The sequence below is a fragment of the Epinephelus fuscoguttatus genome, linkage group LG22 (genome assembly GCF_011397635.1).
Source record: "Epinephelus fuscoguttatus linkage group LG22, E.fuscoguttatus.final_Chr_v1".
NCBI classification, from domain to species: Eukaryota; Metazoa; Chordata; class Actinopteri; order Perciformes; family Serranidae; genus Epinephelus; species Epinephelus fuscoguttatus.
Window position 1 is genome coordinate 11800577 of NC_064773.1, and position 26192 is coordinate 11826768.

General features: G+C 39.1%; 1 protein-coding gene across 5 annotated transcripts; it reads left to right on the forward strand.

Moving 5' to 3' along the window:
* The first annotated feature begins 881 nt into the window (after positions 1-881).
* pacsin2 (protein kinase C and casein kinase substrate in neurons 2) lies at positions 882-25749 on the forward strand. 5 transcript variants are annotated; one of them, XM_049566531.1, is made up of 12 exons: positions 883-1040; positions 10414-10505; positions 10684-10840; positions 11760-11995; positions 13987-14142; positions 14769-14944; positions 15051-15171; positions 16149-16196; positions 17421-17551; positions 20619-20762; positions 22261-22442; positions 23916-25749. In XM_049566531.1, the coding sequence occupies exons 2-12, from the start codon at positions 10449-10451 to the stop codon at positions 24026-24028; spliced, it is 1521 nt and encodes a 506-aa protein (XP_049422488.1). In that variant the 5' UTR covers positions 883-1040; positions 10414-10448; the 3' UTR covers positions 24029-25749. The 5 variants fall into 5 exon arrangements, with proteins under 5 accessions (XP_049422491.1, XP_049422488.1, XP_049422489.1 ...); XM_049566532.1 differs by lacking the exon at positions 20619-20762 and adding an exon at positions 20995-21138; XM_049566534.1 differs by lacking the exon at positions 20619-20762 and having other exon boundaries at positions 882-1040.
* The last annotated feature ends 443 nt before the right edge of the window (positions 25750-26192 follow it).

A 26192-nucleotide genomic window follows, 5' to 3' on the forward strand; every position in this document is an offset into this window, starting at 1 on the left:
TTATGTTTGGTACTGATTAATCTGCAGATTATTTGTTTGAGTAATTGTTAGGTCTTCAAAAGACAACGATCGAAAAAAGCCTGTTGCAGTATCCTAAACCCTAAAGTGACTTCATTAAATGTCTTGTTTTGTCAAATTAACATTTCCAAATCCCAAAACATTAAATTTAGTACAAAATTCAGATTCAGACAACTTAATGAATCACACCAGGGGCAATTTGATTGAACAGCTTGCCACATGACACACAGTAACATGTAGACACATAAAAAAATGAGCAATAAAATAAAAAGACAAATAAAAAATACGCCAAGAACTTCAGTTGAAAAAAAACAATCTATACATAATAAAAGTTAATAGACAGATTATCATAAAAGATCAAGGAGAACAGCAAATCATCACATTTGACAACCTGAAAATATCACATTTTTGTAGTTTCTGCTTCAAAAACTGAATTAAACGATAATTTCCTGTCCTGAGTGACTTATTGTTGCAGCACTAATTATTATTATTATTATTACTGACACATTTCTTTGTTAGTAGCATTTTAGTGCTGTGGCCAGTCAAGTTGGAGCTATTTTTATTCTGTGCTTTATACACTCTTAGATAGTTTGATCTGTATCAGTGCATCATATTTTATAGAGGGATCATATGTTTTAAATGTAAAGCAGTCAAAAATGTGGAGTAAAGTACAAACTTTTCTTCTGAAATGTAATGAAGTAGGGGGAAAACGTAGTATAGAATAGAAGTACTCAAATAAAGTATAATTATGTCGAAAAAGAAGGTCAGATATTCTTGTTTAACACATATATGTATTTTCTTTCAACCCTTGGTACTGTCGCAGTCACTGCTGCTCTTATTTTGAAATCCCTGACCGGAAGTGATGTACCGTACTGTTGCTAGCTGACGGTTGTGTCAGTCAGTCGATCGATGGTGCCGCTGCTGAGCAGAACAACGGGCGAAAAGATTTGTAAATTGGCACCACGGAGAGAATTAACTCTTGAATTAAACCTAAACCGTCAGGAGGAATAAACTTGTGCCAGGTAAGCTCATACTAAGACTTTTACGTCGGACATTTTAACTTTTTTACTGAAGGGGCTGTGGCTAATTCGCTAACATTTGAGCTAGGGGGCTAACGTTAAAGTTAAGTTACTTCCCGATGGGAGGAGGTTGGTACCGTGGTTATAAATACGTAAAATGATTTAATTTAGTTACAGCTAAAAAAAATGGTGCTTCAGAGAGCTTGGGTGTGTATTAATATATTAAGTTTAACTAGTTTACCTATCTGTGAGACGGTTGCAGTAACTATTATTTCAGGGTATCGAAAGTCCAACGACTTAACGTCAAGCTAGCACCGTTAAGTGGTTGCTAGTGAACAAAATGTCGCTGTAATCAATGTCATACTTTTTCATTTTATGAACTGGGTTGATTCATATAGTTGCCTCAAGATGTTTAACCCCAGCTGTGTAGTTTTCACAGGGACAGACTAGTGTTTCGTTGCCTGTAGTGATAAAGGGCGGGGCTGGTTTCGCAAGTAAAGATAACCCCTGGTCCATGTCATATCATCCTGCATGGTATACTTACAACATTTCATAATTTTGGTCATTTTCTTTGGGGGACATGTCTCAGTTCTTGCAAGCTCCCTGTTTCCCATGCCCTGTCCTCAGTCTAATCTAGGCAGTGTTTTAAATTGCGCAGTGCCAGCTCGCTGCCAAGTTCAGTCCTGACTCCTTTACTGTACGTTTAACCCAAGTTACATGCACAGAAAGACATGTTAGGTTTCTTAATAGAGTCAAGGCGTTAGTGGGTTTAATATTAGGATCATCTACAGTGCAGTCTTTGGTAACACGAGGCTATTAATCACATGAAGCAGGGAACAGGGAGCCTTTCCTCTGAGCGTGACACAGCCAATACTCATGATTTTGTAATGAATCAGTGGAGGTTATCAGTCATCAGCCATGCAGCTTGAGCATTTAGACAACTCTAGCGAAAAAAGTACAGATTTTAATGTGTGTAAGTGTATGTATGTGGTTTGTGTTTGTGGGGGGAGTGGTGTTGCCAGGGCAAAGCAGTAGTGAAAGCTATGTGGTTCCTTATTTCGGGGGGCATGTGAACTGATTGCTTCGTCACAGAACTGAGCTAAACTTAGACTGGGTACTCCAATTTGGGCTGAAGGCACTGCTCTCCATTTATGTTCTCCAAGAGCACACATGAAGCAGTTATAGGGATATAACCTATTGTCTAGCAGAATTTAATCATGTAATTCAATGAGCCTGTCAGTATGAGTGAACATCAACTGTGTGCAGCAAAGCTAGAAAGCAAGAAAGTGGAAAGACTGTTTCATACACTAGGTAAATCACAGATCTGATTCCTGAAAACTGCTAAATGTGCCATTATACCTGATAAAGTTAGTGTTGTTATCTATTGGTGGATCAACAGAAAGTTAAACTGCAAATGTTTTAATAATTGATTGAATGTTAGTGTTATTTTTCAAGTAAAAATGGCAAATAATCACTCCCAAATGTGAATATTTACTTGTTTTCTTAGCTGTTAATGATGAAACTAGTATCTTTAAGTTTGAATTATTTGTCAGACAAGACAAATAATATGAAAGTCAGCTTGAACCTATTGGATTGTAATGGATTTTGTTATTTTCTGACCTTTTATAGACCAAAATGATTGATTTATCTAGAAAATTGGGGTTAAAACTATTAGTCAAGAGGCAGAAATTGATTTGCAATCTATTGGCCACCCTCCTAAATGTGAGCATATTTAGCTTGTCCTGGTTTTATATCATTATAATCTGCATATCCTAGGGTTTTGGAACTGTTAATCAGACAAAGCAAGATATTTCAAGATGTCACCTTGGGTTTAAGAAATTATAATGGCTTTTTTCCACAGAAAATAAGTGCCAGAATAATTGATAATGAATAGCAGTTAGTTGCATCCCTCATTCACAGTCCCTCCGGCCATTATAAGTACAGTAAAGTAGCTCTTCTGTGGTCTCTGTGTTTCTGGGGAAATTGCTAAATGCCCACATACATTATAGAAGATGCCATAAAAGGTCACAGGCTTTGCATATGACTTTTGTTCATGGCGCTTTCCTGAAAAGTCTGCAGCTCTAAATGCATCACATGAGACCCTGCGTGCAGGACAGGGGCTTCCACAGGAAAAAGTGCAGAATTTGCCTGTTGGTGACGTCAGGATCTCCCCTTCCCTGTCATGTAATACTGAATTTCCCTCCATTATGTCCCTCTCTATGTTGTTGGCGTGTTCACTGGAAAATGCTTGAAAGTGTGGAACAAACGCCATTGTTTTTCCCTGACCGTTGAGCAAGAGGTTTTTGAGCAGGCGGACCGGTCAGTTATGTTGAGGCTACAGTTGACCCGGTGTTGACGGACCAACGGTTTCATTGTCTGGTGTTTGTGGAGCCTCTTAACCACAGTACGAAGCTCTGTCAGTGATCTCTATAAAGGCTTGGATCAGTGGGAGTGAGTAATCGAGAGGCTCCACATTGGAAAGGCCGTACTCCTGTGAGATCAGCAGTCCCGTGCAGCTGTTGGCCTCACATGAGGAAGAAGGGCAGAGGTGAATGACTGACAGGGAAAGAAAATCAAGTTCATGACCTGCGATTGCCATGGAAACTTTTGACCTTCTAGTTTATGTGTGAGTGTGTTATAAGAGAGAGAAAAAAGCAAAGGAATGATTGTATTTTTCTCTCATAGCTCAGTCGGGATTTAGCAATGTCCCGCTGTGAAACTGCAATATTGAAAGGATAGATCAGCTCAGCTGCAGTCCTGGCTTGTGAGATATTGCAGACGTTTTATGCAACAAAGGAAGGAAATGGAAACTGACAGATAAGCAATTTTCATGTGATTAAGACATTGAGGCTTTGGCACAGGAGAACGCAAACTTAGAGTATTTTTTTAAGCTTGCCTATTATGTAATCACAATCTCCTCATTCAGTCCCCTTGATTAACATTTGTTCTTATGATTTAAGGGAGTTGAGTGTTACTGTAACAGTAATGGTCAGTAGAGCTACAACTAACAGTTATCATTATTTCCTGGATTAATTGTGCGTTGCATAAAATCAGAAAGTGCTTAGTCACTTGATAAGTTGACAATAAATCTACAGATATTTTAATAATAAACTAATTGTTTAAGTAGATTTCAAGTAAAAAATGACAAATAATCTCTGGTTGCAGCCTCTCCAATCTGAAGTTTTACTGGTCTTCTTTGATTTATATAATTGTAATCTGAATGTCTTCGGGTTTTGAATTGTTGATTGGACAAAACAAGACATTTTAAGACTTCAGCAAGGAAAATGTAATGGGCTTTTTCACTATTTGTTGATATTAGAGCTGCAACGACTAGTTGATTTATCGATAAGTTGTTGGAAAGAAACCGAATCACCAACTATTTTGACAATTGTTTAATAGTTTTAGTTATTTTTCAAGTAAAAATGTCAAACATTTGCTGGTTCCAGATTCTTAAATGTGAAAACTTGCTCATTTTCTTTGTCATTTATAACAGTAAATGAAGACAAAATAGGCAATTTACATTCACCACTTTGGGCTCTGGGAAGTTGTGATGAGCATTTTTCAAATATTTTTTGACATTTTATAGAATAAACTTATCATGAATCATGACTTATCAGTAATGAAAATAATCATTAGATGTAGCCAATTTTATAGACCAAACAACTGATAGAGTAAATGGTCTGCAGATTAATTGTTAATTAAAACAACAACAATCAACAATCATCAGCTGCTGCAGCTGTGATTCACTTTACTGTGATGTAAGAAATGCAGCAAACTCACATTTGAGCAACCAGAACAAGGACATTTTTAGTATTGTTGCTTGAAAAATTACTTAAACGATGAATCAATAATGAAAAACGTTCCAAATCATTTGTCAGTGTTTTCAGCTGTTATATTCAGCAGAAACACCAGACTAGTTTTGACCGATAGCGTCTTTCTTTGACCATGACAACAGCTGGAAATAACAGGACTTGGTCAAAGTAGGCCTTAGTCATGTATTCTCATATAGACCAAACCTGTAAGCACTGTTGGTCCCTACTTACACTGACATTTATACAAACAAGGCCGGGTGGTCTCAATATTTTGCAGGAAACTGAAAATGACACAGCAGCCCTCAGGATAACTCCATTTACTGTGCACACATTTCCTCTCTGCAGCAGTTCCTGATTAGTAGGCTGGTCACACTGAGGCAGAATGAAACGTTGAGATTACGTGACATTAATCTGCAGATGTCCTTGCTGTACTCTCGTTGATAAGCAGTTGTTCTGACGTGACCTACCTCAATCATCAAAATATCACAAGCGGTCAAATGTGATATAAACAAAAGGTTATTTTTGAAGTCTGTGTGCAGTCTGTGACCAAATACAGGTTGGTCACAGGTTGGTTTCCTGGAGCTCTGGTTATATTTTTCACCCGCTAACATAAACACACACAGCTTCAGGGCAGGTATGCATGTGCCAGTCAGTTGTGTATGCGCTCATCTCTGCTGTCTGTGTATCCTGTGATTTCCTGCTCCTCACCTCCATTCATGACACTGTCTCTGTGTGACAAGCCCCAGAGCGCTTTGAGAAACATAAACATGGCAGGGATAGACAGTCTGCTTGTGGTTTGTGGCAAAGAATACACTCTGGGGGCCTATTTGGCATATTTGGTTGCGTCTTTTTCATCTTCTTTTCCCCTCCCTGAACTGGCTGTAAAGGTCATGGCATTGTGTCCATTTCCGACAGCACTGTAAGCTTTCATGTGCTTTAAATAACACGCATGGTCATCCTTGCTTTTGCTGTCTCACTGTCAGCCTCAGCTGGTCGCATGCAGCTGTCCATCTGCATTCACAGATCAACAAATTACCCATATTTGTCAACCCTGCATCTACTTTCAAACAGTCACGTCAGCCTCATCTGTCTACATTTGAATTACAAATTGGTTAAAAATGAGTAGTGACAGTGTGGGAACTCGCTTAGCATGCCAAGGTTTAGTTTAGCCACAGTAGCATTGAGGAATGCATTTGTTCACTTCTATCTTAAGGTTGTCGTCAGCAATGAAATTCCAGCATGCTCGGTACATTTCACTTATCACACTTAAGTGGATATCATTGTTGTGTTTGGTTATGTAATCACTAAGCCTGTAATCTAAGAATCCCTGTTCAACTTTCTGCAGCCTTGATGAACCCTTGCATTCGTTGGCAAGAAATTAGTTTTATGTTTTTATTTGTCACTTCAAATTTGGAGGCCAAAAACACAATGCCAGGAAGTAATTCCTCTGTCTGACATTCTCTACAAATCTGCCTCATTCCCGTGTGTATTTCGGTCGTGCACATGAGCAGACAGTGTTGGATTTTCCAGTGCTCTCTGGTAGAGTGGACTTCGGACCTGGCCTTAGTCAACAGCATTGTTTATAGTTGGGGTAGGTCGAGCTGCGTTCAATTGTTTAGCACAATCCCCATGTCCTACACAGCCAAGGGTGTGCAGACGGTTGTTCCTGTTTGCTGTAGATTACATCAAGCGTGGGAAATGGATTGTGTGATGTAGGAATTCCTAGTTCATTGTTGTGGCTTAAGAATTTTTATCTACAGAAGGTCATTTTCCATACATCTGTGTTTGCTGTTATTGTAAAGTTTGCTAGTGGAGCCCCTTGATTAGAAAACCGTACTAGATCTAAGGACTTCCTGTGCAGGATCATTTTATGACACATAAAATATGGTTTTTCATGATATAGTTCAAATGTTAAGCATCTTAGATGATCCAAATGACCACACGGTTAACTGTCAAAATGTCCTTGTGTGTATATATATATATATCTTCTAAAAGTATCATCCCATTATTATTATCAAGGTAAAACATCTTTTATATCTTTTATGCTGTCAGAGGAAATTTGTGATCTGCAGTGTTTGATGTCAGAGGACTTGTTGCCATGTTTAGAGCAGATATTTGTGGCTCGTTCCACGCGTCCCTTGTGTGTCCCTCTCTCATGCTGCAGCAGTGATTGATGAGTGAAGAATATGGACAGCTGGTGGGGAAATGCAGCAGGGAGAGGAGGACAGGACTGGGCTGGGTAATGCATGATATGTTTCATGCTGGGAAATAGGCTTCCATAGTTTGTCTTTTCTATTACACACACACACCTCTTGCAGAACTCGACTGTGATGGATTTCTGGCAGTCCACGCCGCACATTAATAATATTAATGCTTGTGGTGATTTGAAGCAACAGAACACTTTTGGACTTTTGCCCTGTATGTACACAGAGTGTGTTTTGTTTGTGTAGCCAAAGCTTTTGGATTGATGATCTGGCAGACGACAGAATACATTCAATCAGAGCTCGGAGATGAATTGAGAAAGTATTGTAATAACAATAATAATTTAATTGATCATTTACCTTGATAATACAAGGGCTGGAACTAACAATTTGCCAATTATCTTACAAATTAGTCCTTAAAATTTCACAAGGGGACATCTTTAAATTTCCTTTTTTGTCCACCATGCATCCGAAACCCCAAAATGTGCAGTTAACTTTCATATATGACAAAAAAACACACACCGTAACATTTAAGGAGCTGCTAAAAGGAGACTAAAAAGATAGTTTCGGCTGATTTCTGTGCTTGTGTTAATGTTTTATATTCTGGTCTCCAAGACTGTTAAATTACAGTGAACTTACTTGTGTCCTGCTTTGCTGTCACATCCACTTTGAAATGATTAGATTTGTTTGATCAAAAACACATGTCTCATGAAAATGCAATCCCATTAAGCCTCTAAGTAAAAACATTCTGTGATCTCATTGCAGGATTTGCGGCATACAAAATGCTTTACACGTACAATTGTGCCTTTTATCAAGGCTATCATTCATGAGGAAGTTGAATAAGATTAAACGTGTGGTTTGCTCTAGAAAAAGTGACTGACAACATCTGTTTGTGTGTCTGCGGCAGTGTGTGTATGGGTGTGTTTGGCTGTTTGACTGACCTGATTGTAAACTACAAAGACAGTTAAAGGGGGGATTGTTCCCCAGCGAGCAGTGACCACAGTACTTCCCTCTGTCCAAGTTCTGCCCTGGAGGGCACGGACCACTGACCATTGACCAACGCACACACACTAAGCACCAGTCATCATCCTCTCGCTGTCTCACTCAGCTGAAAGAGGCCCTGTGTGATCACACTCATCATTAAAACGCATCTTGTGTGATCCGCTTACAAGTGGACAGCTCCAGATTAAAGATGGTTATTTTGTTAAATATTATAGATGTCTGAATGAGTGTAATATAGTCAGTCTTGATAAAAGAAATTAGAAAGAGAGGCAGAAAAGTGTTGGGATGAGTGATGGGATGGGCAATTAGTACTGAGAAATTGCCGTAAAGAGATGTCAAAAATTTAATTACTGTCTGTAGAGATGATTACACATACACCATTTATTTATTTATTTGTTTTTTAATTACAAGTGCATTTTTATATTTTTGAATCATATTTAATTTTTAGATTTTTGTTTTCGTTTGTGTTAGTTGTTTTTAAGTTATTTGAACTAATTCAATTCTGAGGAAATCTCTCTAAAATAAAATATTTGCTGTAAGTGTCATGATTTTGACTAAGGCTGCAGCTAAGCGTGAATATCAATTATATTTCTGTCAGAAAATAATGAAAGAATACTCACGACAATTTGCGTACGACTAAAGTGACTTATTTTTTCCAAACCCTAAAGAGAGAAGAAGCTGTAAATAAGGAATGTTTGGCATTTTTGCTTACAAAATTAATTAACAGATTATTAAAATAGTTGCTGCTTAGTTTTCTGTCAATCGAGTAATTGTTTCAGCCCAACTTTTACGAGTTTATTTTTAACTTAAAAATGTCTTTAATGACCAAATTAATGGGAACCTTATCAAACAAAACATTGGCAACTAGGCTATATTATTATCTGATTTTTTTCATTCATTTAAATATTGTATTGCCTCAGAAGTCCTATTTCAGTTGTGCTGTAGTCTGCAGGTTGTGTGAACAAAAGTACCTCTCTGAATTAGCCTTTTGAACTCTACATATTCCAGACAGTAACCCCACAGTTGATTTGTTTGTGGCTTATGGCAGCGTGCTGCACTGAGAAGCACTAGGGCTGCAGTGAGTACTTTCATCTTCAATTTATATATCAGTCATTCTCTAAGCAGTGAATTAATAATTTAGTCTGTTCATTGTGAAATATAACGACAGATGACCATTACGGTTGACTCCAAATGTTTTCCTCCTGATAGTGGTTGCGGTTTACACAGAGCTGGAAAGTAAAATCTGATCTTGAGTGGTCACTTGAGATGCATTTCAGACGAGTTCTGATACCAGGTATCCGCTGCCGTCTGTCTCAGCTGTGCGTAACCACAATCTGAATATATATATGGTTACAAGATACCAGATCTTAATGGGGCCAGTCAGGCTGTAAAGAGTGGAGACACTCTGAGCTGATGGAGAAGGGAGGAGAGGAAGAGGATGGAGGGGACAAATAAAGAGAGACTGTTGAGTTTGAAATGATGGCCACGAGGAGAGAAGAGGGGGAGAGGAGGCTAACAGAGGACCGTCTGTGGTACCCGTCTGAAGGAAACGGAAGCTGCTCGCTGTGCGCTTCTTGACAGTTTTCTTTTTCTTTCTGTCAGAATCACACACACAGATATTTAGCTGAGACTTCGTGTGCTGCCAGCAGCCACTGTGGTTTCAGTTCGTTGTGTGTCGAGCGTTGTGAGGTTATGGAAATGGATGAAAACCCCACCTGCTGCCTAGATTATCAAACCAGATCACACACTTTCACTTTCCTTCCTCTTCAATTTCTGTCTTTGTAACTCCTCTGAACTATTTCTTTTCTTCGCCGCAGTATTCACTCTCTTATCAGTGTCTGAGGTATGTTGTTGCGACAGAATGAAAGTGTTCAGTGTCTGAGGTATGTTGTTGCGACAGAATGAATGTGTTCAGTGTCTGAAGTATGTTGTTGTCCTCCAGGTGTTGGTTTCTTAGAGAGGGCAGGTGGGCAGAACAGTTTTTAACTGTCAGATTACAAGATATGTTTCCCTTCCCCTTTGCTGTAAATATTAATCAGTCTTGGAATTCATCAGTCTGATGATGATAAGCCTCTGGGGACAACAGCCAGTATTTAGGGGGTTCTGGTGTAACCAGCAAGCATCTGGGCCAAGACTTGAACAAAAATATTTTCTTAGAAGGCTAAAAATCATTATCAGAAGTTGAGTTGCTGGTTGACCATTAACTTCCTTGTGCTATGAGGTAAAATTATTGTTTTTGTCAATGGACTCTGGTGGCTTTGAAGAAAGCATGGATAACAGCTTAAATTCCCCATTGAAAAGGGAGTTTTAATTACTTTTATTCATTAACATTTTATTTGTATTTATGTGTTTTTTTTGTAGGCCCTACACACTGAGTGTAACTCAGGGCAGCAGCGATGTCGGGCTCTTATGATGACTCCATGATCGATGTCTCCAGTGATAGCTTCTGGGAGGTGAGACGCATGAATTTCTTTATACTAGCAGTCCTTAAATTCAGGGCCACATGCCTTCCATAGTAGAATAAATCCAGTACTACTCATGGATCAAAGGCTTCAAGGAAATCCAGTGCGGCCGTAGTCATAACTTACATTTTCTGTATCTTCCTCAACTATCTTTCTGTTTTCTCTGCAGGTCGGTAACTACAAACGATCGGTGAAACGGGTAGACGATGGCAACCGACTCTGCAATGATCTTATGAGCTGTATTCATGAGCGGGCACGTATTGAAAAGGCCTACGCACAGCAGCTCACAGAATGGGGGAAACGCTGGCGGCAGCTCATAGATAAAGGTAGGAACATGAAACACCTGTCAACTAGTGTTGGGCGACATGACCAAAATCTCATATCATGATATAGTTCATTTCATATCCCGATAACGATACATATCCCGTTATAGCACATTTTAATCCAATGAATAAAAAGTCGTCGTCCCCCCAGCACCAGCATAAATGTGCCTCTCTGTGTGCTTTTACGTAGCTTGCAGGTGTTCCAGATTCAGAGGTGTGACGGAGATCAGACTGATCAGAGCTTTAAACTCTGCCATGAGGGCGTACAAAAATGTTACTAGGATGAGGGGAGGACATTTCTCCTCATTTGATAACATTACGATGAGTCAGGCAACCGGCTCATTTTAAAGGAGACGAGAGAAAAAGAGAGAGAGAGAGAGAGCAAGCAGCTGTGGTTGAGCAAGGTAGAGAGTGAGTGAAGAGAGGGAGCGCTGCTCTTTCTCAGCGCTGCGGGGCTGAGCCCTGTGTGCAGCGCAGCAGAGACAGACAGCGGTGGAGTTATATAAACTCATTATGTTACTGTAAGTGCCGTAATTAGAAAGCCAAGAAGAGTAATTTATCAATGTGATCCGTGCAAAAGATGGACAGACTCCAAATGGCGAAAAATATTGCCGTTGTAATTTGCATCACATCGATATAAACGATAGACATTTTTCTCTCGTCACACGATGTATATCGTCATAATGCACAGCCCTATTGTCAACTAATATTGACAAGAAGGGCATTATTTTATTTATTTTTATTCAGTTAACTGATTTTGCTCTCTGCTCCCTCAGGGACAGTGCATCGAAACCACAACACTGCACTGCTCCAAAATATTAAAATATCAATGCATTGCATCATTGGGAAAACATGTATTCATCCATAACCCCTGAAAACATGACTTTCACAGACACTGACTGGTGAATAATTGTTCCCTCAGGCCCTCAGTACGGTACGTTGGAGCGGGCGTGGTCCGCTCTGTGCACAGAGGCAGAGAAAGTGAGCGAGCTCCACATGGAGGTGAAAGCAGCACTGATGGGAGAAGACTACGAGAAGCTGAAGAACTGGCAGAGAGACTCGTACCACAAACAGATGATCGGTGGCTTCAAGGAGACTAAAGAGGCTGATGACGGCTTTCGCAAGGCTCAGAAACCCTGGGCCAAGAAACTCAAAGAGGTGCGGTTCTCAAACTTCTCAGGAACTCACAAGATACTAAAATAGTCTAGACCTTTTTGTTGCTACACTGTTGCTAGGGCAACAGCTTTGGCCCCTGTTTACTTCCTGTCAGCCCCTGCATTAACAAACATCCCAACAGGAAATACAAAGGGACCCATGTTGAAGGTTTATGTTGTCAAGTTTGAAAAGATCCATAATTTGTAGTGTATGTGTTTTAAACTATAAACAGCAAAAATGTTGCCACAAGCAAGTCATTTTTCAAGCCACTTACTATCAATTTTACCCTCCAGTTCACGTGATTACATATCACTGACTCACCATTGTTTTCACTCCATGACTACCTGCTTACTAAACAACAGAGGAGAACACCAGCTGTAACGTCTTGATATTGAATAAGAAGCTATTGCCAAACTGTAGCCACAGAGTGTGCCGAGGTGGCAGCCAGTAACTGTGTCCTGTAGTTCTTTGACTGTCAGGAGAAGGGAAACACAGAGGACTTTTAGGGAGACTGACACTTCTAGTTCAAAATCAGGTCAATGTATTTCCTACTACTGCTTTCATTTTCGCAGCCTGTTTACGCGACAGTACTCACATTCCTTTCAGTGCATGTGCATGCGAGAGCGCGCACATGCAAGTATTTTTATGTTCAAAATAACTGAACGTTTTGCAACCTCTTGGTTCCTTGCCCTCATTTCCTGTGTGTGTGATGTTACCAGGGGGTGGTGACATCCTGGCCTTGTCATTCAGCACGGTCCGAACAATACAGTTTTGTGGCCCGAGTGATTTATTGATTGACCAGACAGACGGGGACAAGTGGGCAGAGGGCAGAGAGGAAATGAGGCTAATTAATTGGTCTAGAAAATGAGTAGCTGGCATCAGTGACGTGGGCAGTGTCAATAATAGACACACACATGCTAAACTGGATACAGTATTTGACTCATAGTCCGAAACCCTCGTGAGTTTTAGTGGACTGACATTCAACTGGCTGTTAAATCAAACTTGGGAGTAGGACGATCTACTGTCCTCTACTTATGTCCTCATGGTTTGTTCACACGGCTGCTCCGGGCTCGACCCAAGATGCTCTTCAAATAGAGCCATGATGGATGAATGCGCTTCCCCAATTCTTATCTGTTGGTGTTTAAATATATACAAAGTGACAGAGGAGTGGTTCCTCTCATAAATGCATCACGTAGAAAACTTATCAGGCGTCAGTGTTTCCATGTTGCCTCTCTCACATGAGTTGGTTTCTGTGTGAGAAGTGTTGTTCATTCGTTCCAACATCCGTGTGTCTAGGGCCTGAAATTACCAAGCTTCTCCGAGTAGGAAATTAGGCGTAATGGTTCCTAAATAACGAAGGACACACATTTAGTCAGGCTTTTTGGCACAAGAGTGAGCATGAGTTTCAACCTTAACGACAAAGACAAAGTCAAATCAGGTTTCCTCAAAGCAGGGTTCCCACGTGTTCTTGAAATCGTGGAAGGTTTGTGATTTTGAGAAGAAAAATCAAGGCCTTGAATGCTTTGAAAATAGAATTAAATATACCTAATTGAAAGTGCTTGAATTAATATATTTTGTGCAAGAGTAGAAATTGAAGATATTTGAATTTGAGGGAGTTGGGCCTGTAAAGTCCTTGAAAAAAGTCCTTTAATTTGATCTTTATGAAGGCTTGGCAAGCCTGTTGAAGACTTTCTCGAAAATGACAGAGGCAGCCACATGCATGCACATTTCAGGAAAAGATGACTCTACAACAGTGACCTTATTGAAAGGTGTTATTGTTGTTACTGGGCTAAAAATGAAATACTTTCAGTGACAGACTTAGGCCAATTTTCCAACAACTTAATCCAAAATATGATGTAACTTAAGCATAAATCCCTCAGTCAGGCACCAAACTTCGATTGGTCTTTCTACACCTCACTGTAAGATCCTTCCAAGGTACTTAACAAGACTGGCACTGTTGTCTGTGTTTTATTATGTCGGTTGAATCCACACAGATGGAGACGATGAAAAAGGCTTACCACTCTGCCTGCAAAGAAGAGAAGCTGGCAGCCAGCAGGGAGAATAACAGCAAACTGGAGAGCAACAACAACCCCGAAGCCCAAAAGAAGCTCCAGGAAAAGGTGGAGAAGTGTCAGCAGGAGGTGCAGAAGGTAGGGCTTCCTTTGGAAAAGACTAAGTAGAATGTCAAGAACGGCTGCTTGAGGTATTCTTTTTCCAACTGCTGGCTCAATTTCCTTCCATCTTGCTTTATAAAGCGGTCCACATTAACTTGTTAAAGACCATAGTTGAGCTGCCTTATAGTAGTCTTTCAGAACTGCTGTTCTTTGAAGTTTTATAAAGATTTTTTCCCCACCTCATATGTGTCTAAATAACAATTACGACCCTTTGTAATACATTTGTCTTAATTCATTCTATGCTTGAAGTAAGACTAGAATATGTTATCAAAATTAATCTATGAATATCTGCTGCAATGTCCATATTGCGAGGTCTGAAATTAACGTCTATCAGCCTTGATTAATCTTTGGGTATAGGTATCCCTAAGTATTTCACTGACCTACAACCCAACCTAGCTGGTACTTATTACAAAGTTCTTGAGGGGGATAACAGTTGAAACTAAGAACCTGTGTATTTTGGACATTTCATTTATAACTTGAGTAAAAATTACATCAGCACTAGTAGACTCCATTACGTCAGGCTGTCTAGATACACAAGTACATCTCCAGGTATTTATGTTTAATGTGTTTAAGTAGTTACTTCATTCCTCCCTTTATCCCAGACTAAAGAACGCTATGAGAAATCTCTTGAAGAACTCGACAAGTTGACCCCTCAGTATATGGAAAACATGGAGCAGGTGTTTGAGCAGTGGCAGCAGTTTGAAGACAAACGAATCCGCTTCTTCAAAGAGCTGTTGCTGGAGGTTAAACAGCACCTCGATCTGTCAACCAATCACAGGTCAGACACAGGACAGTCACACGGGTTGCGCTTTTTCCAATCATTGGTCAAACGCTTGAGATTTCAGATATCAACCAGAAAATAATGTACAACATTGTCTCCATAGATTCCAGACAGTCTACCACACACTGGAAGACACAATCTCTGCTACTGATGCTGAAGACGACCTGAAATGGTTCCGGTCCAATCATGGCCCCGGCATGCCAATGAACTGGCCCCAGTTTGAGGTACTACAGCCTTGATTTATACTAATAATCGAGGATTAAATGCTCAATGTTTGATAAAGGAGGAATGGTGGTGACACGTAGGTCACAGTCTCTCACTTTATTTAATCCCCTGAACTCTTACAGAAGGATTTGTGCTGTTGCTGACTGAAGACATAGAGTAATAGTCCTTCCTTTTATATTATTAGTGAGGTGATTTTGAATGAATTTGAGTTCTTACTGATCTTGAGGCCAGCATCTCCTCTTAAAGACCACTGGTGTTCTTTCACTGTGGGAACCATGAGTCAAGAGGACAGTAGAAATTAAGTCAGCATTGTCAGGGCTTTTTACAGTGTTAGATGTAGCCCAAGCGGGAGTTAATACCTAGTGTCATTTTTGTCATTGATGTATGCTGTTTGGCAGCAGGGGTGGAGGTAAATCTTAACTCGGTGTTAGAGTGGCAATGGAAGGAATGTAGTTCAAGTCATTTTCTCAACAGGAGGTGACATAAGAAAAAGAGGAAAAGCTTCGTGCACTTTCAGTGCTGCAATTTATAGCTCTGTTGAGTGCATAGCTGTTTCAGTGGGGCGTCCACTTCCACCTCCATCATTACCATGCTGTTTTTCTTTCTGAGTACCAGTTAGTTTTTGGAAGACTTTTTAAGGAAGGAATAAGTCTTTTCTGTAATAGGATACACACAACAAAAAAGAGCGAGACTTAACCTGTTAGACAGCTTCAACAGTGCAGACATCCAAAAGAAACTTGGATGAATATAAACGTAATGTCAAAAACAATACAGCACGCTTATGTCTTAATTATTACTGGGTTTTTATTTCATGTTGTTTTGTAGAAGTAGAGTGATTTGCTGGTGTAATTCATTGCTACATTCACAAACTAACATTTCTCCAGCTCACAGTGTATACTCCACATCTTTAGGATTAGACTGTGTTGTCCACATTAACCCTTTTCCACACCTGCTTCCCTTTCCTCATGTCTGACAGAACTTGGACTGGTCCAATCCTCGCTCCTTTAAGAGAAGGTCCATTGTAGTGAGTTCTGCATGGGAGGGCTGTTCCTTTTCACAACAGCCATGGGGGGGAGGGATCTTTTTTTTCCCAACAACACTTTCACTCTTTACTTCTTCTATATATGTGTGTTTGAAGTGGTTGTGCTTCTATCTTGTATTCAAGTTTCAAAGAATTTTAATGATGTGGTACATGCAGAGAAACCACATGCCTGTCCACAGCACTGTCCTCACTACAGTATGTTGACATATCCACCCTTGCTACCTTTACCTGATTACTCCAGGATGTTTGCATAGCTTTTCCTGGATACCAGAATGGCTCTACACCACTTGTAACACAGCTTGGATTTTCTTTTCTTTCTAACCTTTGAACTCTGACCCCTCAGTTGCCCTTCCACTCATTACTCTGTCCATGTTAACGCTGCAGTCCGTCACATGATGCCACTATGGCTCAGCAATGTCACGGAGTCTCAGAGGTCATGAGCCAGACAGGAGACCTTTGGTCTGTGAAAGTTTGAGAGGCCTGATAAATCAGAATGGTCAGACAAGGACTTAAAAAATCTCAGAGGTCACACTTACTAGAGTAATAAGTCATTTATATGAAAGAGGGACAATGTGATGGCTGGCTGAATTATGTTAAAGGGATGATTCGGATCTTTTTAAGTGGGTTTGTATGAGGTATTTATCCATAATTGGTGTATTACCTAGAGTAGATGTCAGTCGGTACGCCCCCAGCTCCAGCACAAGACTGATATCATACTTCTATGTCTTAATAGATACTGAAAATTGCAACTGGAAATAAAAGTCCAGGAATGAAATCAGTCATGTGTCAGGGACAATTTGCTTTTTAAGCAACATTTCTAATTTTGTTTTCTATAACTGTGTTGCTGTTATGGTCTCTGTTTTGCTCCACTCTCCCTGGTTGGCCTCTGGTGGAGGGGAGGCCGGTGGTGTGTTTCTTTCAACAGGTGATGGATACTGTATGTGGCTGTGTGTCTCATCTTATCAGGCCTACACTGTACTGCAAAAACACCCATGCATGTTTTGTTTCAAAACCTCCAGTCAGTGGCGAGGCCTGAGAAATGTTTCGCAGATTCTGGACTGTGTTGAAGTGTGTGTATATTGCTGTGCACATGCCTGTGACTTGTTCTCCCTCTACTAGCTGCGAAGGCATGATTTGAACCAAGCTCAACAGCTTTGTTGGCCAAGTATGTTGGCGTAATACTTGACTCCAATGTGTGTGTCCCAGGACTGGTCCATAGACCTGAACCGAACCCTCAGCAGACGAGAAAAGAAGAAGCCGTCGGAGGGCGTCACGCTGACGGGCATCAGTCAAACTGGGTCAGACCAGCCCGTTCAGCCTGCCAAGACCAGCAGCAGGTAGATATCTGATCACTTACTGACTCACTTTTTCTGTCTCTACCAAACGCACAGAAAACTGAGCATGTGCTCGTAATACACACACACACACACACACACACACACACACTCACTGACTCTTCCTCATCCAAACTCCCCACATCAGAGATAATCCAGCGCACCACACATGGCGTCCTTCCCTTTAGGAATGCTTGTAAAACGTTACATAAGGGAATCTCCGGGAGTGACGTCCAGTGGCACCGCTGTTTCCATGACAACAGAAAACATTTTGAGTTTGAGAGTTTGTTGGGAAAGAATTCATCCCTGCGAGACTGGAGTTGGCTGGTACATAGTTGAAAGCAAGCCAGAAAGTAATGTGGAAATATAGTACTCACACACACATACACACACACAGAGACCTTCGTAGCATGAGTATTGGTACTGAGAAGTTTGTGAGAAGGCCGGATTAGGATTCAAGTCAAACACCTGCGCCTGGATTCAGCAAGTTTGCGATTGGAAAAAAAAAGAATATTAAAACAAAGTTCAGTTAATAACATGTTTTTATAAGAGAAAAATAGTGCATAATTCACAAATGATGGCAATAAAAGCTCTAATCAAATCAAACTGTGATGGTTTAGAGGCTCTTCACGTTTGACTGGCAGTTTAAAAGCATGATGTAATCTTTTTAAGACAAGATAAGAACTTCGTTGTCCCTGCAGAGAAATGTGTCCCTGGTGTTGTGGCAACAGCTCCAAGGACATAACAGTGGTTCATGGAAACGACAACAAACATCTGATTAAGATAAAAATTTCTCATGCATTCGTCATCACAGTAAAAAAGCAAATGACAGTTTTGCAACTTTGACCTAATTGCAGAAGTTGCCGTGTATGTTATATCTGCTCTTTGGGCTTTAAAATCAGACTAGTCATGATCGCCCTGTCCTGTTTCTAATAACCATCCCCTTATTGAGACATCACTAGGAAGTGGCATGTAGGTCGAAATCATGAGAGCACTAGAGGAGTGTCTAGAGGAGTCAACAAAGGGAATGTTAAGCATGGAAAGCATTTGACCCTTGAACTTGGGAATGTTGACTGCCTCTTCCCCATCCAGCGTTTACAGCACATCGTTTTCCTGTCATTTCCGACATCTGTGGGTGTGGCTGGTGGATTGTGTTTACGCACAGGGCCTGGAGAAGTTCAATCTGGAACAATTTGGATTATCTCTCCCCTTGTTACAGAGCACTGACTTAGGTTCAAACGCAGCCTTCATCATGAAGGTTGTTGACTTATCTCAGTGGTTGTTTCAGTCGTTTTATTATCAGCATCAGAAGGTGAGCTCTCATTCGTATCACATATTTGCCCTTTTTGATGTTTTCCCTGTTTGCTGTCTGAAGCTTGATTGAACACGATTTTAACACCCTCTGGATAACACAGCTCGTTGGATTAATCGTTCCATAGTTATCAGGTCAGGTTTGTTTGTTGACTGAACCCATCCAAAGTTACATTGTGCCAGACTCCCAATAGAGTAGTGTTTGGTGTAATAACTCCCCCAGCTCAGCTCAAGAGAGCATGGCATGACTATGCAAACAAAGGCGTTCACATTTCTCCGCTGCACATTCTCAAGGGCCGACCGATAGCCACTGCTGTTCATGGTCCAGTGAGTCTGTAAACAGGGAGTAGAAACCCTGTGTTTCCTCTGATACAGGTGGAGGGCTACTGCTACTACTACTGGTTTGTTCCTTGATGTGGAAAGTGACAATGATAGGAAGCAAACTGGCCTTGTGTGACTTCTTTTACACCGATACCAACACAGAGCTGACAATTAAGTGTTGTTTGTGTCACTCAGAAAGTGTTGTATTGATGTTTTTATAGCTTTGTTGTCATTATGATAAACATCGTCTGTGGATTTTAGTGAAACCACTCGAGTAAAACAAGTCAAATTGTTGTCATAGTGTCTTTTCTCTTTATTTAGTGTAAAACAGTTGTTTGTTGACTGGTCTGGAGGATGAAAAATGACATTAAGTATAAATAAATAAATAAATAAATAAATAAATAGATGAATACATAAAGGATTAAGTAAATGAATAAATCAAATAAATACTGAACTAAATTCAGAAATAAATACATGAATGCATAAAAAAATAAACAAATGCAGAATTAGGACCTGCGTGAAATTATAGGAAAAAAGAGAAGAAATAATAGTAGTAATAATTGATGTAAATAAACATACATTTAAAAATGTAAGTAAATATAAATAGAAAATAATTTTAAAAATGTGATTTTTTTTCTTTGTATTTTGATGATTGTCTATATTTCCACATTTGTTCATTCTTTAGTTTTTTTCTCTTTAAAGTTTTATATTTTTCTAGAAATTATAATTTACTTATTTATTCTTTTGTTTGATTCTCTTTTTATTTACGCACATTTAGTTATGTTTATTTATTCATTCATTCCCCTTAATATTTACATGTTTATTTTTTTATTATTTTACAGATTTATTCTTTTTTTTTTGTGGCACTCTTATGAATCCTTACATACTTCATAACATATACACACAGAAAGAAAGAAATATAATTGTACAAAAATGTATAAATAAATATTTTTTTATTTACGTTATTTTTAAATATCAACTTAAGTTATTTATTAAGTCATTATTTGTGTATGTATTTCTTTTTTCTGTATTAATTTCAGCATGAATTTAATCTTTTATTTATTTATTTACATATTTAATTACTCTCACATTTATTTATACATCTGTTTATTCATTTATTTGTACTTAAGTCAGTTGTTGCCCTCCATAGACGGGTTGTAGTACCCTGTTGATGTTACTTGGGATTATAATTGAATAGAAATACAGTAATTACGGGATCATCCATCTCTAACAAAGCCACAATCAACTGTTGGCTAAGCCCCTCGGCTCCTTGGCCTTGGAAGTGATGCTCACTACTGTGTGTAGTAAACTCATTAACTGGGTATGTTAACATTTGAAGCGTACGTTTAGTGTGTCCACAGGTATGTTTGTCAGAGGTGCATCTTTATGTGTGTTTGCATGTCAACAACCGATCTCTCACTGTGTCCCATGTCGTCAGCCTGACTGTGCCCACTAACACAGCACCAGTGGGCTTAAACCCCTTTGACGAGGATGACGAAGATGAGGAGGAGGAGGAGACGACGGCAGTGGAGCAGCAGACAACAGTCAACCACATCAGTGTGAATAAAGAGGAAATAAAAACGTTGGTGAACTGAAGGAAAAAACTCCGCCCACCCGCAACCTTCTCGCTTTTTCTTTTTACTATCTCTTGTGTCACGGATCACCGTTTGTGCCGCGTGTCCTTGGCGTCATTTCTTTGTCTCAGTTTCTTTGATCCTTTCTTTAGTGTGTCCACAGGTATGTTTGTCAGAGGTGCATCTTTATGTGTGTTTGCATGTCAACAACCGATCTCTCACTGTGTCCCATGTCGTCAGCCTGACTGTGCCCACTAACACAGCACCAGTGGGCTTAAACCCCTTTGACGAGGATGACGAAGATGAGGAGGAGGAGGAGACGACGGCAGTGGAGCAGCAGACAACAGTCAACCACATCAGTGTGAATAAAGAGGAAATAAAAACGTTGGTGAACTGAAGGAAAAAACTCCGCCCACCCGCAACCTTCTCGCTTTTTCTTTTTACTATCTCTTGTGTCACGGATCACCGTTTGTGCCGCGTGTCCTTGGCGTCATTTCTTTGTCTCAGTTTCTTTGATCCTTTCTTTCTTGTGTCCCGTTCTCCTCCCTCAGGTGGCAGGTTGTTGTGTTGCTCTGCATGGTTGCTGGAATGGCATTGCACACAAAGCCAATGTGTGTCTCTCTTTAACTCCTAACAGTGCCATGTCTTGCAGAAGATTAAAAGTCATGCGCATGGGGGCGTATGTCTCAGCTGTGGGAAATGTCTTGCAGTCAGATCTGAATGTTGACACACTTACCCACATATATATTTATACATTGGTCATATCAGTTTCAATTGCCAGACAATTAACTGGCTGTATAACATCAGAAGAAGTATACATACAAATACAAGAACAAAAAAGAACAATTGAGATACACTCACGTGAATCCAACCAGTTTTGTTGGTGTAAATCCAAAAAAAACCCAGTGTCAACAGTGGATGTCCAAGAAAGAAACTTAACAGATCTGACTGTAAATCCTTTGTGTGCTGGTGTGTGTTTATTGTCTTTCAACTTACAGCCCTCTCTGTAAGAGCTCAGTTCTCTCTGGTGTCTAGGTGGCTCCCTCTGCTGGCCGTTCAGGTTAAATTCCAATCATGCCTTCACAACAATGATTTGTCTCGCTTCTTCTCGTGCATTTTGATATGTGGTCATGTTGTTTTGTTGGCTTCCTTCAGCATTGTGTGCACTCTCACTTAAAGCTCTTGAGTTTTTAAGTGCCATTAAAGAGGCTTTTAAATCATGTATCACGCTGCTTGCTCTGTTGATGCCATAAGTCAGCATGTTGTGCACTCATTTAGAAGTGTAAGGAGGTTGTTTTTCAGGATGCTGCCACCGGATTTTGAATTGCACTTTGGGCTTCTGTGTGTCTGACCAAACTTGGTGTTATTTTTCTTGCTTTCCTAACTAAGAAATTTTGTTCCTGCTTGCGCCTGGCATGCTGGATTTCCCCGTCAATGCATACGGCCCACAGATTAACATGAAAATACATTTTCATTTTTTCATATATTTTTTGTCTGTCTATCCAGTGCAAGCAGTATGGAGAAGACTCCAGACTGGTCAGATGAAGACACAGGTGGTAACCCTTTCTCTGCCAACGGTAATGGGAATCCATTTGAGGATGAACCAGCTTCTCCGGTCATATCTGTGCCGGTCAGAGCCCTCTATGACTATGAAGGACAGGAGCAGGACGAGCTGACCTTCAAAGCAGGTACATATCAGAAATGGTTTGCAATAAGGCTGGGCGACATGGGCTGTGATATTGGATATATGTAGACTATATCATGATACATGATATATATCTTGATATTTTGCAATCTCCTCTAAACTACTAGCCTACTAAACTACTAAATAAACTCCAGTTACAGTAGTGTTGAATAAACTATTGTTACATTTAAAACGTAAATACAATACTGTTATAATAACGTTAAATAAAGTTCTGTTATTATAAAGTTAAAGTGATGTTATATAAAGTTAAATAAAGTACTGTTATAACAAAGTTAGATAAAGTGTTGTTATATAAAGTTAAATAAAGTACTGTTATAACAAAGTTAGATAAAGTGCTGTTATATAAAGTTAAATAAAGTACTGTTATAACAAAGTTAGATAAAGTGCTGTTATATAAAGTTAAATAAAGTACTGTTATAACAAAGTTAGATAAAGTGCTGTTATATAAAGTTAAATAAAGTACTGTTATAACAAAGTTAGATAAAGTGCTGTTATAACAAAGTTAGATAAAGTGATGTTACATAAAGTTAAATAAAGTACTGTTATAACAAAGTTAGATAAAGTGTTGTTATATAAAGTTAAATAAAGTACTGTTATAACAATGTTAAAGTGTTGTTATATAAAATTTAATAAAGTACTGTTATAACAAAGTTAGATAAAGTGTTGTTATATAAAGTTAAATAAAATACTGTATAACAAAGTTAAAGTGTTGTTATATAAAGTTAAAGTACTGTTATAACAAAGTTAGATAAAGTGTTATATAAAGTTAAATAAAGTACTGTTATAACAAAGTTAGATAAAGTTGTTATATAAAGTTAAATAAAGTACTGTTATAACAAAGTTAGATAAAATGTTATTATATAAAGTTAAATAAAGTACTGTTATAACAAAGTTAGATAAAGTGCTGTTACATAAAGTTAAATAAAGTAGGCTGGAAGTGGTCACGTTTTTGCTGTGAACTTGAAGTTTCCTGTCAACAGTCAGATTTTACCAGAAAGTTAAACTGTTACAGCAGCGCCATTAAACTGAAGGATTTACTCACTGTGAGCAGGAAACTAACTAACTGCTCTCCAGTGCATATATTAATTATATTTGCAATTCTCACTGGTGCTCCATGGTCGAAAAATGTGACTAAATGGTCACAGTCTGGACACGTGCCTTGCCTGCTCATACACTATCACCCAGGTGAGAGTGGTCTGGAAGAGCAGGAAGTGCGTGTGATGTACCATGTTTGTGCCAGTGGCTTAAAAAAAAGACGTTAGTGATACGTTTTATTCACCTCATGTAGAACAAGCTGCGATACATTGAGTATAATCGATATGTCACCCTTCCATAGTGTGAAAGCCTCAAAAATTCAACAATAACAGTAAAACTTTTAAGAGTTCTGTTAGTTCACAGTCGATTTCTGTAACACAGACACACTTCAATATTCCTCCCTTCCTCTGTCTGTCTCCAGGGGACGAGTTCACCAAAATTGGCGAGGAAGATGATCAGGGTTGGTGCAAAGGCCGTCTCAAGGATGGACAAATAGGCCTCTATCCTGCTAACTATGTGGAAGACATCCAGTAATGATTCATCACAAATGAATTAATGTGAAGAAAGAAGAAAGTGGGGTGTTGCGAAATGACAGTGCGGCTGGAAACGAGGAGGCTCCGCCTTATGTTTGACCCTTTTCTCCCTGTCAGTGAAGACTGGACCGGTGTTGGAGCAGGATGGAGAGGAGAAGTTGCAGATTATTAAAGGACCACTTGAAACGTTGCTTGCCACAGATTGACAGCGCAATGATGGAAATAAAAGTTTCCAGATGATTCCAGGCGAAGAAGAAGATCAGAGAGAGAAATTTCTGTCAGTGTAAAATATGTTATTTAGAATCCCATTTATGCTGTTACAAAAAAATAATAGCCTTTTCAAGTATATATTAGATAAAAACTATGTGTGAATTTATATATTGTTTAAAGAAAACACTGGGATGACACTCTGACAAATCGTCTTGCGATGTTACATGCAGCCTTAAATATGCAAGCCACTATGGATTCATTAAGGGAGACAACCCTTTTGTTTAACCATTATCTATTTTAGGTTTGAAACAATTTCTGCCTGATAGAATCCAGTCCATTGATGTTAATTGTTAGATTCTTTTTGGACAAATTAGGCCCTTATGTTGAGATTATTGTGTCAGATTTAACCGGATTTTAAATTAGTGCTTACATTGTTCTGTCATTCCTTTCAGGGTTCTGTTTTTCTGATTATTTTATAAGGAATGGTAAAGATCAGCTGAGCCTCATCCTGACGTAGACTTCATCTAGTTCACAGTGGGTGGGTTCCTCGGGTGGGTTCCTCGAGTCACTGCAATTGAATGTATATTCACTGATTGTATTTTTTCACTTACTGATTGCTCACTTTTGCGACCACTGAACCATTAACCCCCCCTGAACAAACTGTTGTTAAGCTTTTCACACACTCTCTACTTTCTGTCGATTGTAGATTTAATACTATGTTTTTTTCTCATGCAACACTGAAAGGTTTTCACAAACGTTTATCTCACTTGAATCTCCATGTTTGAATTCTCTCACTTGTTAAATGTCGAGTTATGGGAGAGTATTTTAGTGTTTGTTGCTTTTTTCTTTTTTGAAAATATATTACAATTTATAGCAATAAAACCACAGCCAAGTATGGCGTCGCATACACGTGTGTAAATAGCCTGGATGAAACAGAACAACTTAAACATCGATATCAGACGATGTGTAGTTGGAGAGTGATGATTGTTAATTTATGATGCCACAAGTGCTTTTGTTCTACTCTCGTTAGAATGCTGTGACTGAGAATCAGTTTGTATAGTGATTGAATGTTTTATGGCAAATATCCCTTCAATCTGTTATTTTGGTATATTTGTAAATATGATTATTTTCCCAACACACAGAGGGCCACACTCATTGAATCAAACAACAAATATGTGTCAAGAGCTACGACATGAATTTATAAACCTGTCTTCATGACCTTCGTACATGTTCTGATCATCAAGTATTTTGTTGGCTTGAGATGAACTGCAGGCTTTTCACTTGTGCAAGCTCTAAATTGTAATTGATGAAAATCGTTGAAAGCAAAAGCTACACGATGCCCTTGCCTGCAGCATGAGAGGAAGATATGTTGTCTTTAATAATGGTGAGAAAGGAGACGTTTTGCCATGTTTTCAGGGCGTGCTGTCATCAAAACGGAGCAGCAGCTGTACTTGCACAGTAAGGTTTGTAAATGTTGTCCCATAACATAATAAATGAATTTATTCAAAAACACTTTTTGCCCGTGTCTTGAGCACTGATATTTCTTATCGTTAACTTTTCACTGATGATGTCAAGATGTTTACTAGACCTAAAAAGAGTTTAATCTTTTTGCATGTGAGTATATGTAAGGATCTTTTAAAAATTTTGAATATAGTTATACTTGACGTTGATAGTTAAGTTGTATAGTTCTTTTAATTGCAGAGTGTACATGTCAGAAATAAGGAAAATACAGAGTCCCTTAAGTCCAGAAAAGTTTTTTTTTATCTTAAGCACCCAAGATAATAACCTATTCCCACAAAAATGATAATCTTGTGTAGTATCACTGCACAAGACAAAAAAACAAAAATCGCATTTTGGGACTCCAGGGGCTCTGTAGAAAAATGCCTTACTAACATGCTTAAAGTTAACTTTATACAATGAAATACCAAATTTAATCCATCCACAGAATCCTACAG